The following is a 12,665-nucleotide window of genomic DNA, read 5'->3' on the forward strand; positions in this document are numbered from 1 at the left end:
AAATGTGCCACCGCGGCCGGGCCGGGAACAATAAACGGGAGGCAGGATCCGGAGGGGAGAAACATCAGGCTGTGACGGGGGAAATTCAATTACGGGCAGCCCTCAGCCCCGTGCCGGGCTCCTAATTCGATTAGGGGCAGGCGAGCTCCAGCGAGCGCAGGGGCCTCGGCGCAGCCCCGGCTCGGGGCTTTGTCACCGGGAACAAAGCGGCGGCGGCGGCCGGAGGCCTCTGGCACCCGTGGGTCGTGCTGCTGTGGGACCCAGCGCTGCAAAAACTGGGGGTCCCCATGGGGTGATGCAGCCCGGGTGCTGTGCCTGGTCAGTGACCCCGACGAGGATGGGACTTGAGCTGTGCGGGGGACCCGGGTTGTGCGCAAAGGGGGTCCCGTCAGCCCCTCTGGCTGCAGAGAGACCCCGACCCACCCCGGGCACACGGATGTGGCCCTTGGGTCACTGGTGGCACCCAGAGCCCTGCAGGATGGAGGGATGGGGGTCCCTGCCCCCAGTTCTTTAAGGATGGAGGGATTGGGGTCCCTGTCCCCAGTTCTTCAAGGATGGAGGGATTGGGGTCCCTGTCCCCAGTTCCTTAAGGATGGAGGGATTGGGGTCCCTGTCCCCAGTTCTTTAAGGAGGGAGGGATTGGGGTCCCTGTCCCCAGTTCTTTAAGGATGGAGGGACAGAAGGTCCCTGTCCCCATTTCTTTAAGGATGGAGGGACTGGGGTCCCTGTCCCCAGTTCTTTAAGGATGGAGGGATGTGGCTCCTTGTCCCCAGTTCTTCAAGGATGGAGGGATTGGGGTCCCTGTCCCCAGTTCTTTAAGGATGGAGGGATAGAAGGTCCCTGTCCCCAGTTCTTAAGGATAGAGGGATGTGGCTCCTTGTCCCCAGTTCTTTAAGGATGGAGGGATGGGGGTCCCTGTCCCCAGTTCTTTAAGGATGGAGGGATTGGGGTCCCTGTCCCCAGTTCTTTAAGGATGGAGGGATGGGGGTCCCTGTCCCCATTTCTTTAAGGATGGAGGGATTGGGGTCCCTGTCCCCAGTTCTTTAAGGATGGAGGGATTGGGGTCCCTGTCCCCATTTCTTTAAGGATGGAGGGATTGGGGTCCCTGTCCCCAGTTCTTTAAGGATGGAGGGATTGGGGTCCCTGCCCCCAGTTCTTTAAGGATGGAGGGATTGGGGTCCCTGCCCCCAGTTCTTTAAGGATGGAGAGATGGGGGTCCCTGTCCCCAGTTCTTTAAGGATGGAGGGATTGGGGTCCCTGTCCCCATTTCTTTAAGGATGGAGGGATTGGGGTCCCTGTCCCCAGTTCTTTAAGGATGGAGGGATTGGGGTCCCTGCCCCCAGTTCTTTAAGGATGGAGGGATGGGGGTCCCTGTCCCCAGTTCTTTAAGGATGGAGGGATTGGGGTCCTCCCCCCAGTTCTTCAAGGATGGAGGGATGTGGCTCCTTGTCCCCAGTTCTTTAAGGATGGAGGGATTGGGGTCCCTGTCCCCGGTTCTTTAAGGATGGAGGGATTGGGGTCCTCCCCCCAGTTCTTCAAGGATGGAGGGATGTGGCTCCTTGTCCCCAGTTCTTTAAGGATGGAGGGATAAAAGGTCCCTGTCCCCCGTTCTTTAAGGATGGAGGGATTGGGGTCCCTGTCCCCAGTTCTTCAAGGATGGAGGGATGTGGGTCCCTGTCCCCAGTTCTTTAAGGATGGAGGGATTGGGGTCCCTGCCCCCAGTTCTTTAAGGATGGAGGGATTGGGGTCCCTGTCCCCGGTTCTTTGAGGATGGAGGGACACAGGTCCCTGTCCCCTGCTCTTTAAGAACAGAGGGATGGGAGGTCCCTATCCCCAGTTTCTTGAGGATGGAGGGATGGGGGGTGTCATGTCCTCAGCTCCTTGAGAATGGAGGGATGGGGTCCCCGTCCCCAGTTCCTCAAGGATGGAGGGATTAGGGTCCCTGTCCCCATCTCCTCGAGGTTGCAGGGCGGGGGTCCCTGTCCCCATCTCCTCCGCCATGCCCGGCCCTCCCCGCTGCCACTGCCCCCCATTTCATGGCTGGGGGGGGTCAGCCCATGTCCCTGCCCCAGTGGGGGCACACCACAGCTGCCACCCCCCAAAATCACCCACAGCTGCACCCCAGCTCCCATGGGAGCCCCAGGGGCACAGGGGTCTCCCCCGCGCCGCCCCCCATCCCCAACGGGACATCCCGGCTCAGCCCCAATCCCATCCCAGCCCCCCATGTCCCCCTCCTCTCCTCCCCCCCACCCCGTTGTGCCCCTGGCTCTGGGTAGCAATAGCAGCAGCTCCTTGCGTGGCAGATTGCTGCCTAATTAGTTTAGAGGGAAAACTTAATCGAATTAACTTTTTCACAACTCCAGCAGCCTGACAGTCGGGGCTCTCGCTCAGCCGCCAGCCTGCAGCCCCGTGATCTAATTAACGTGGTGAGCAACCTGCCCGCTCGGCCGGCGCAGCTGGGGTGGGGGGCACCCACCGGCCCCCGCGCCCACGGGTGTCCCGGGGGTCCCACAGCAGGGAGCGCACCCGGATTGGGCCCATTTGGGTGGCACCAGCTGGCGAGGGGACCCCAGCCGGGAGTGGGGACACTGGGTCTGTCCTTGGGGATGTGGGGCAAGAGTTGGGGCAGGACATGGGGGAGGACAGAGGGGAGGATGCAGGACAGGACATGGGGCAAGATGAGGGGCAGGGCATGGGGAAGGATAACGTGGGGCAGGAGATGATGGGGCAGGATGCAGGACAGGACGTGGAGCAGAATGTGGAACAGGGCATGGGGAAGGATAATGTGGGGCAGGAGATGATGGGGCAGAAGATGGGGCAGGATGCAGGACAGGATGGGGGGCAGAACGTGGAACAGGGCATGGGGAAGGATAACATGGGGCAGGAGATGATGGGGCAGGATGCAGGACAGGACATGGGGCAGAACGTGGAACAGGGCATGGGGAAGGATAGTGTGGGGCAGGAGATGATGGGGCAGGATGCAGGAAAGGATGGGGGGCAGAACGTGGAACAGGGCATGGGGAAGGATAATGTGGGGCAGGAGATGATGGGGCAGGATGCAGGACAGGACATGGAGCAGAATGTGGAACAGGGCATGGGGAAGGATAATGTGGGGCAGGAGATGATGGGACAGGATGCAGGACAAGACGTGGGGCAGAATGTGGAACAGGGCATGGGGAAGGATATTGTGGGGCAGGAGATGATGGGGCAGGATGCAGGACAAGACGTGGGGCAGAACGTGGAGCAAGATGCAGGGCGGGAGGTGGGATGGGGCATTCGGCAGGAGATGGGGCGGGATGCGGAGCAGCATTTGGGGCAGGACATGGGGCACGAGATGAGACAGGGAACAGGGCAAGGAGAAGGACAGAGGGCAGGACATGCGGTGGGACACGGGGAAGGACGTGGGGCAGGACACGGGCTGTGACACCCGTGGGGCAGAACAGGTCCTGGGCACCCCCGGGACAGCCCCCAGCCCCATCCCTGCGCCCCATGGGCAGAGCTGCTTCCACATGGCCTGGGCGAGGGTCCGGCCCCCCCCCCCGTGGCTGGTGCCCACTGGGGGGGCAGCGAGCCCCCTCCTCCCGGGCCTGGGCCACAAAGCCCTTAGCCGGCCGTAATTAGACTTTTAAATCCTCTTTAGTGAAAGTGTTTGTCTTGAAAATGTCCCAAATCCCACCGCCCCCCTTACATCTGAAAAAAGGGGCAAAGCTTCTACCTTGGCCTCAGCAGGGTGGGGGGGGTGAAATGCTTTGAAATGCAGCCAGGCTGAAAATTGGGGGAATTAAGGGGAGGTGGGGGGGAGAGGAGAGGGGCTGAGCCCCCCATCCCCCTGCACCCCCCATGCACCCATGGGTGGTTCCCCTGCTGCTCCCCTAATCCTGGGATGCTCATCCCCCCGGTGAAGGGGACCCCAGTGTCCCCCCCACCCCAGACACTGGTCCCAGGGGACGTTTGGCCCGTCCCACAGCATGTGGAATTTTCCAGGGATGTCACCGTGAGGGGGACCTGGGGGACATGGGGGTGACCGCTGGGGTCAGGGTGGGTGGATGGAGGAGCCAGCAGGGGGGTGACCGCTCAGGAACAGGGACAATCTGCTGCCCGTGTCCCCCACACTTGATCGCCGGTGCTGGTGGAGCATCTCGGACCCTTGGGCGACAAATCTGTTGCTGGACCCCCCCCCAAGGAGGCGTCTCCCCCCGAGGCTGGGGGTCCCCTGGGTGCAAGATGGAGAGACCCGGGGGGGTCTGCAGGGATTGGGGTGCCCAGGCTGTTCCCCCATCCCCTGGGATCATCCCATGACCCCCTGGGACAGCAGGGACATTGTCAGAGCCATGGGGCACAATGGAGCCCCCAGCCCCACTCCCTGTCCCCATGGGACCCCCGCGCATGGTGAGGGGGGTTCACCCCACGGGTGGGTGTCTGGAGGGGTCGGGCTGAGCGTGGGGTGCCCTGGGGTCCCCCCTTGTGCTGCTGTGGGGTGCAGGTGCCTGGGGGTCGGGTGGGATGGGGATGGAGATGGGATGAGGCTGGAAGCAGGTAGAGGGATGGAGCTGGGGACAGGGACCCTGCGGAGGGACATGGAGACGGGAACGGGGCTGGGGACGGGACCGGGACACCGGGGGGGACAGCGGGACCGCCCGCCCCGACGTGCGCGGCTGCGGGGGCGGGACGCGGGGGGCGCGGAGCTCGACGGGCGCGCACGAAGGGTTAAGGGCGGGGGGCGGCGGGGGGTGTGGGGAGCGGGAGGGGGGGGGCTGGCGGCTCCGCCCGCTCCTGCTGCGCCCGCCGTCCCCGGGAGATATTGTCATGCAAAAGCCCCCGGCGAGCGCAGCCTTTTGTCCGCCGCTCCCCCCGCCGGTATATTTACGGGGTGCGGCGGCCCGGGGCGGGCTGGGGCGGCGGATGGCGGGGGCGGGCCGGGGGCCGGCGGGCAGGCGCTGGCGGTAACGGGTGGGCGCCAAGCCGGGCCCTGCTCCATGTTCGCCATGGACTACTCCTACCTCAACTCCTACGATTCCTGCGTGGCCGCCATGGAAGCGTCCGCCTACGAGTTCAGTCCCTGCAGCCAGGCCGGCTCCTTCCAGTACAGCCCCATGCGGGGGGGGTTCGGTCCCGGACCCGCCTGCCCCCCCCTCGCCTCCGCCAACTGCGCCCTGGGCGCGCTGCGCGACCACCAGCCCTCGCCCTACTCGGCAGGTAACGGACACGGGACCCCCGGGACCCCCGGGACGCCGCTCCCTCCCCGAGCATCCCCTGCCCGTCGGTGCCCGTCGGTTCCCGGGGCTCGATGCTGTCGGTGTTCGGCACCCTCAGAGCTCGGCGCCATCGGTTCCTGGTGCTGCCGGTGCTGCCGGTGCTCGGTACCGTCGGCGCACGCTGCCAGTGTCCGGTACCGTCGGTTCCCGTTGCCGTCGGTGCCCGACACAGCCGGTACTCGTTGTTGTCGCTGACCGTTGCCGCCAGTGACGTCGGTGCCCGGTACCGTCGGTGTTCGTTGCCGCCGGTGCTCGGTACGTTCAGGGCTCGATGCCATCGGTAACCGCTGCTGTCGGCGGTCGGTACCGTCGGTACCAGCTGCCGGCGGTGCCCGGTGCCGGCGGTGCCGACTGCCGTCTGTTCCCGGTACGGTCTGTGCTCGATGCCATCGATTCCCGGTACCGTCAACACTCGGTACCACCGGCGCTCGCTGCCGTCGGTTCCCGGTACCACCTATTCCCGGTACCCCCGGTTCTCGGTGCCGCCGCTGCCCGCAGCTCCGGCAGAGCCGCTCGGGAGCTCGAACCCGCCGCTCCCGTTCCCGGTACCGGGCGGGCTCCCCGTACGCAGTCGCGGAGCCCCCGAGGTCCCCGGGGCTGCGGCGGCTCCGGAGCGGGGCTGGACGGGGGTCGCCGCCGCCGGGCCCCCCCTCCCCGCTGCGCTTTCGTTGCCGCCGCGGACGCGCTGCCCGCAGATGCGCCGACAACGAAAGAGCCGCCGGACGGTACCGGTCGCTCCCCCCGCCCCGGCCTCAGCCCCAGCACCGGCCCCGGCTCCGCACCGCGCTCCCCCCGCCCCACCGGCCCCGCTCCCGCCGCCGGGGCCCCGCGTCCCGCCGAGGGAGCGGCGGCGGCAACGAATAAACGGGACCGGGGGCTCGGGGAAGCAGCGCCCGAGCTGGCGGCCGCTCTGCCTGCCCTGCCCGCTGCATTCCTGCCTGGTCCAGCCCTGCCCGCTGCATCCGTGCCCGGTTTGTCCTGCCCGCTCTATCCCCGACCGGTTCACTCTGCCCGTTTCCCCCTGCGGTGCCTGGTGCATCCCCTCCCGGTTTGTTCTGACCGGTTCATGCTGCCCGGTGCGTTCTGCCTGCTGCATCCCTGCCCGCTACATCCTGCCTCGTACATCATCCTGCCGGATTCATCCTGCCCGCTCCATCTTGCACAATTCAGTCTGCCTAGATCATCCCTGCCCGGTGCCTTCTGCCCAGTTCATCCCTGCCTGATTCATCTTGCCCAGTTCATCCCTGCCCAGTACATCCCTGCCCGGTTCATCCCTGCCCGGTTCATCCCTGCCCAGTACATCCCTGCCCGGTTCATCCCTGCCCAATTCATCCCTGCCTGGCACATCCCTGCCTGGTTCATCCCTGCCCAATTCATCCCTGCCTGGTTCATCCCTGCCCGGTTCATCCCTGCCTGATTCATTCCTGCCCAATTCATCCCTGCCCAGTTCATCCCTGCCCGATTCATTCTGCCCGATTCATCTTGCCTGGCTCATCCCTGCCCAGTACATCCCTGGCAGGTGCATCCCTGTCCGGTTCATCCCTGTCCAGTACACCCACGCCTGGTCCATCCCTGATCGGTCCATCCCTGCCTGGTCCATCCTGCCTGATTCAGTCTGCCCAGTGTATTCTGCCTGGTGCATCCCCACCTGGTTCAACTCTGCCCGATTCATCCTGCCTGATGCTTCCTGCCTGTTTCATCCCTGCCTGGTTCATCCTGCCTGGTTCATCCCTGCCCTGCACATCCCTGCCCGGTTCATCCCTGCCCCGCACATCCCTGCTTAGTCCATCCCTGCCTGGTATATCCTGCCAAATTCATCTTTTCTGATGCATTCTGCCTGGTTCATCCCTGCCTGATTCATCTTGCCTGGTGCATTCTGCCCAATTCATTCTGCCCAGCGCATTCTGTCTGGTGCGTCCCCACCCAGTTCATCCCTGCCTGGTGCATTCTGCCTGGTGGGTCCCTGACTGGTTCATTCCTGCCCGATTCATCCTGTCTAGTGCATTCTGTGCAGTTCATCCCTGCCTGGTGCATCCGTGTCCAGTACATCCCCGCTCGGACCATCCCTGCCTGGTACATCCTGCCTGATTCACCCTGCCCAGTGCATTGCGTCTGGTGTGTCCCTGCTCGGTTCTTCCCTGCCAGGTTCATCCTGCCCGTTTCATCCCTGCCCTGTACATCCCTGCCCGGTTCATCCTGCCTGGTGCATCCTGCCCAGTCCATCCTTGCCCAGTACATCGCCGCCCGGTACATCCCCGGTCGGTGCATCCCTGTCCAGTACACCTGTGCCCCATACATCCCTGCCCAGTTCATCCTGCCTGGTGCATCCTGCCCAGTGCATCCTGCCCAGTACATCCCTGCCTGGTACATCCCTGCACCGTACATCCCTGCCCGGTTCATCCTGCCCGGTGCATCCTGCCCAGTACATCCCTGCCTGGTGTATCCCTGCCCAGTACACCTGAGCCCCATTCATTCCCGCCTGGGTGCATCCCTGCTCAGTTCATCCTGCTTGGTGCATCCTGCCCAATACATCCCTGCCTGGTACATCCCTGCCTGGTACATCCCTGCCCAGTACATCCCTGCCTGGTGCATCCCTGTCCAGTACACCCGAGCACCATACATCCCTGCCCAGTCCATCCCTGCCCGGTCCATCCTGCCCAATACACCCCTGCCCGGTGCATCCCTGCCTGGTGCATCCTGCCCAGTCCATCCCTGCCCAGTACATCGCTGCCCGGTACATCCCTGGCCGGTGCATCCCTGTCCAGTACACCTGTGCCCCATACATCCCTGCCCAGTTCATCCTGCCCAGTGCATCCTGCCCAGTACATCCCTGCCTGGTACATCCCTGCACAGTACATTCCTGCCCAGTTCATCCTGCCCGGTGCATCCTGCCCAGTACATCCCTGCCTGGTGCATCCCTGTCCAGTACGCCTGAGCCCCATTCATTCCCGCCTGGTGCATCCCTGCTCAGTTCATCCTGCCTGGTGCATCCTGCCCAATACATCCCTGCCCGGTACATCCCTGCCCAGTACATCCCTGCCTGGTGCATCGCTGTCCAGTACATCCAAGCCCCATACATCCCTGCCTGGTGCATCCCTGCCTGGTCCATCCTGCCCAATACACCCCTGCCTGGCGCATCCCTGCCTGGTGCATCCCTGCCCGGTGCATCCTACCCAGTACATCCCTGCCCAGTACATCCCTGCCCGGTGCATCCTGCCTGGTGCATCCTGCCCAATACATTCCTGCCCAGTACATCCCTGCCTGGTGCATCCTGCCCAATACGTCCCTGCCCGGTACATCCCTGCCCGGTACATCCCTGCCCGGTACATCCCTGCTCGGTACATCCCTGCCCAGTACATTCCTGCCCGGTACATCCCGGGCCAGTGCATCCCTGCCTGGTGCATCCCTGCCCGGTGTATCCTGCGCAGTACAACCCTGCCCAGTGCATCCTGCCTGGTGCATCCCTGCCCAATACATCCCTGCCCGGTGCATCCTGCCCAGTACATCCCTGCCCGATCCATCCTGCCCGGTGCATCCTACCCAGTACATCCCTGCCCAGTCCATCCTGCCCGGTGCATCCTACCCAGTACATTCCTGCCCAGTACATCCTTGCCCGGTACATCCCTGCCCTCCCCGTCCGCTGTGGCCCTGCCCGCCGTGCCGGCTCTGCTCACCCTTTCCTCTCCCTCCCCAGTTCCCTACAAATTCTTCTCAGACCCATCGGGGATCAACGAGAAGCGGAAGCAGCGGCGGATCCGGACGACGTTCACCAGCTCCCAGCTGAAGGAGTTGGAGAGGGTCTTCGCCGAGACCCACTACCCCGACATCTACACCCGCGAGGAGCTGGCGCTCAAGATCGACCTCACCGAAGCCCGGGTGCAGGTGAGCTGCGGGGGGGCACAGTCGGGGCTCTGGGGATGGAGGTGGGGGTGGTCTGTCCCATCAGACTGGAATTTGGGGTGCAGGTGGCTGCGCCCCAACCTTGGGAACCTGCTGCTCTGCTCGTGTTGGGGAGGCGATGGGGACCATTGCCGGGTTCCAGCTTGGGAACCACCAACCCCCCCATGAATTTAATGCATCCATGTGTTTTCCCGGTGCTGGGAATGTAGTGTTTCCCAGGCAGGTCCCTGGGGATCGGCTGGGATGGGAACAGGACCCAGCCCCGTTACTGCAGCGGTGAGGGGATGGGACACAAACATGCTGTGGGGACATTCTGCTCTGTCGGGGGGCCGGGAGGACCCCCCCAGGGCCCAACCCAGCTCCCGGTAGCGGTGGGGGGCAGGAACCCGAGGTTCATGCTGCATCACCACTGCGCTGGTCCCCGTCAGCAATGATTTGTCACAGTACAGATGCATTGAGGTCGGGTGGATTTGGTGAGAGGTTGTGGAGATGGAGACCGGCCCCTTTTGTTAGTGTAAGAACCCACTGGCGGTGCAGACCCCCCTTTCATCAGTGCAGACCCCCCCGTTATCAGTGTAGACCCTGCAGACCACACAGGTTGTCCAGTCTTGCTCCAAGTGGGACAATGTCCCTTGGAGGGTCCCCAGGGGTAGCGGGACCCCTGCGGAGAGGGGGACACTGAGGTTGGGGGGTTGTCAATGAGGAGGGTGACATCCCACAGCGGGAGGGGACCCATCTGTTGGCTCCCAGCCCAGCCATGGGGTGCGTGGGGCTTGGGGTGGGGGTCTCCATCCTTCTCAACCGCAGCTCCCCTCTGGTTTTGGGTGAAAAGCCGGTGGTTTGGGGCACCTCACTTTGTCAGCACATTGGGGGAAAAAAGGTTCCCCATTCCCAAGGGTGAAGAGAATGTATTTGGTGGGGTCGTGCTGGGGGGGACGGGGCCGTGCTGGGCTGTGCAGGGATGAGAGGGGCTGGTGGGACCAGCACAGCACGCACGGCACAAGGAAGCACGGGGGAGCGCTCCAGGTTTGCTCTCAGGGGGGTGGGTTTGCCCACTGAACCCCAAGCCATGGTGACCCACAGGTTGGTGACGTGGGACAGCTTAGGAAGGGTCACCCTGCAGTGCCCTCGGTGGGTCCTGCTGCCCCCCCGGCTGGTGATTCCCAGCAGTGAGATCCTTCTCCATCAGCGCCGCCATCGGGGCAGCAGAGGGAGATGCTGGCACGGCAGAGCCAGCACCGGTGTCCCATGGGACCCCTGTCCCCCCCATAGAGTCCTTTGGTGCCGTCAAACAGCCGGGACATATGGCAGAACTGGTGGCTGTGTCCAACCAGGGCAGCAGCATCAGCATAACCTGCTCTTGGCCTTCAGCATCCCGCAGGCAGGATGGATGCTGCAGCCCCAAGGGGGTAAGGGGTCCTGGTCCCCAAGGATGGGGGACCAATGGGGTCCTGACCCCCAAGGATGGGGGATCAATGGGGCTGCGGGTCTTGGTCCCCAAGGATGAGGGATCTGCGGGGTCCTGACCCCCAAGGATGGGGGACTGATGAGGCTGCAGGTCTTGGTCCCCAAGAATGGGGGATCCACGGGGCTGCGGGCTCTTGGTTCTCAAGGATGGGAGACTGGGAGGCATTTCCAAGTCTGGTCATTTCCAGGGGAGGCCGGTGACATCCCCAGCTGGCTGTAGGGACACAGCACTGCTGTGGGATGGGATGGGATGGGGTGGGATGGGGTGGGATGGGATGGGATGGGATGGGATGGGATGGGATGGGATGGGATGGGATGGGATGGGATGGACCAGGCTGGTCCTAGGGGAAAACCACCAGCAACGGTGGCACCCATGGAGCATCCTGGGGGTCCCCTGAGCAGGGACGGTGTTGGTGGCAGCTGGGGGGACTGAGCTGGCTCCCTGTCCGGTGCAGAGCAGTGTCCCTGTCCTGCTGGCAGCTCGTAGGACCATGTGCTACCATGTCCTTGCTGGGGAGCAATGTCCCACCTTTGGGGTCACTGGCATCAACACCACAAAGCCTGTAGCTGGTTTTAGATACATCGACCCCCTCCGCTGGTGCAGCGGAAAACGCTTCACCCATGGGAGTGGGGGTGCTACAAAGGGCACCCCATGGCAAGCACTCCAGCATGGGGAAACCGGAGCTGTCTGCACCCCACGGGTTCCCCAAATCCCTGGGGACAGCGGCGCGGGGTCCTCCCGTCGCCTCCCATCCCTTCCCGTCCCCTCCAGGTTTGGTTCCAGAACCGCCGAGCCAAATTCCGCAAGCAGGAGCGAGCGGCCAATGCCAAGGGTGCCGGCGGTGCCGCCAGCACCACCAGCAAGAAGCCGGAGCCGCGCTCTTCCTCGGAAGACGACGAGTCCAAGGAGTCCAACTGCAGCCCGACGCCGGACAGCACGGCATCCCTGCCCGCTGCCGGCAGCCTCGGCAGCCCCGGCAGCAGCCTGAGCCCCAGCCCCGGCGCGGGGCCACCCATGGGACCCGGCCACCCTCCCCAGCCCCTCAAGGCACCCATCTGGCCCGGCGTCAGCACCAGCAGCGGTGCCACCAACGCCGCCGACCTGCTGAAGGCCTGGCAGCCCGCCGAAGCCGTGCCGGGACCTTTCTCCGGCGTCCTCTCCTCCTTCCATCGGAAGCCCAACGCCCTCAAGACAAACCTCTTCTGATGTGTCAGTCGACAGATCCGGCTGCCCCAAACCCCCCTCGGCCCCCCCACCGCTGCCCCACGCCCCCCCGGCCGCCGTGCCAACGCTCCCACCGCAGACCCGGTGATGATGCTCCGGCAAACAGCTGCTGGCGGGGACATGGACTGGGGAGGCTGCCGCTGCTGCCCGGCCACCTGCATCCGAGGCTGCTCCCCTGGGGGGGCCACAGGACCCCCATCTTCTCCCATACGCCATGGCGATGGGACAAACCCAGAGTGGTGCAAGATCACAGGGGTGCAAAGCGGGGGGCAGTAGCCCCCAGCCCAGCCGGCATGCCCTGGGCGTAGCCATCGCTCCAGCATGATTTTAGGGGGGTTCCCAGTGTACCCCAGGGGTGAGAGCAGCCATGGGGCTCCAGCATCACAACAGCCCCCCGCCATGGGCCATACTGATGGGCTGGGCGCAGGAAGCACTTTAGGGTTGGGGTTTCTGGGGGCTGTGGGGTGGGGAATTTGGCAACAACGGGTTCCTCGGCACAGGGAGGGGGTGATGCCCCCCAAATCCCGCCTGTGGACATGGACTTCCCGCCCCCCACCCCCAGCAAAACCACAGCCTTGCAGGACTAGAGGGGAGGAGATCCTCACCCCCAGCAATGGGATTCTGGGGGACAAAGACAAGACCGGGGCTTTGTGATCGCCGGCAATGCCGTGGATGCTGCCAACAAGGACGTGGCGCTGGGAACTGTCACCATCCTGCTGTGCCGGGGCTGAGCTGCCCCAGCGATGCCGCAGCTCAGGGAGGGTGACTGCAGCGTGGGGTGGACCTCCCCTGCAGCAAATGGGACCCCTCGGAGGAGC

At 64.3% G+C, this 12,665-nt stretch overlaps 1 protein-coding gene across 2 annotated transcripts; it reads left to right on the forward strand.

Moving 5' to 3' along the window:
• Positions 1-4,976: 4,976 nt before the first annotated feature.
• Positions 4,977-11,829, forward strand: PHOX2A (paired like homeobox 2A; the record flags this gene model as incomplete). Of its 2 annotated transcripts, none has more annotated exons than XM_082057872.1 (3): positions 4,977-5,196; positions 8,950-9,137; positions 11,395-11,829. In XM_082057872.1, 3 exons carry the CDS (start codon positions 4,977-4,979, stop codon positions 11,827-11,829), a joined length of 843 nt encoding a protein of 280 aa, XP_081913998.1. The 2 variants fall into 2 exon arrangements, with proteins under 2 accessions (XP_081913998.1, XP_081913997.1); XM_082057871.1 differs by having other exon boundaries at positions 4,986-5,196; positions 8,950-9,131; positions 11,347-11,829.
• Positions 11,830-12,665: the final 836 nt, after the last annotated feature.

The sequence above is a fragment of the Streptopelia decaocto genome (genome assembly GCF_964273445.1).
Source record: "Streptopelia decaocto genome assembly, chromosome: 1".
NCBI lineage: Eukaryota > Metazoa > Chordata > Aves > Columbiformes > Columbidae > Streptopelia > Streptopelia decaocto.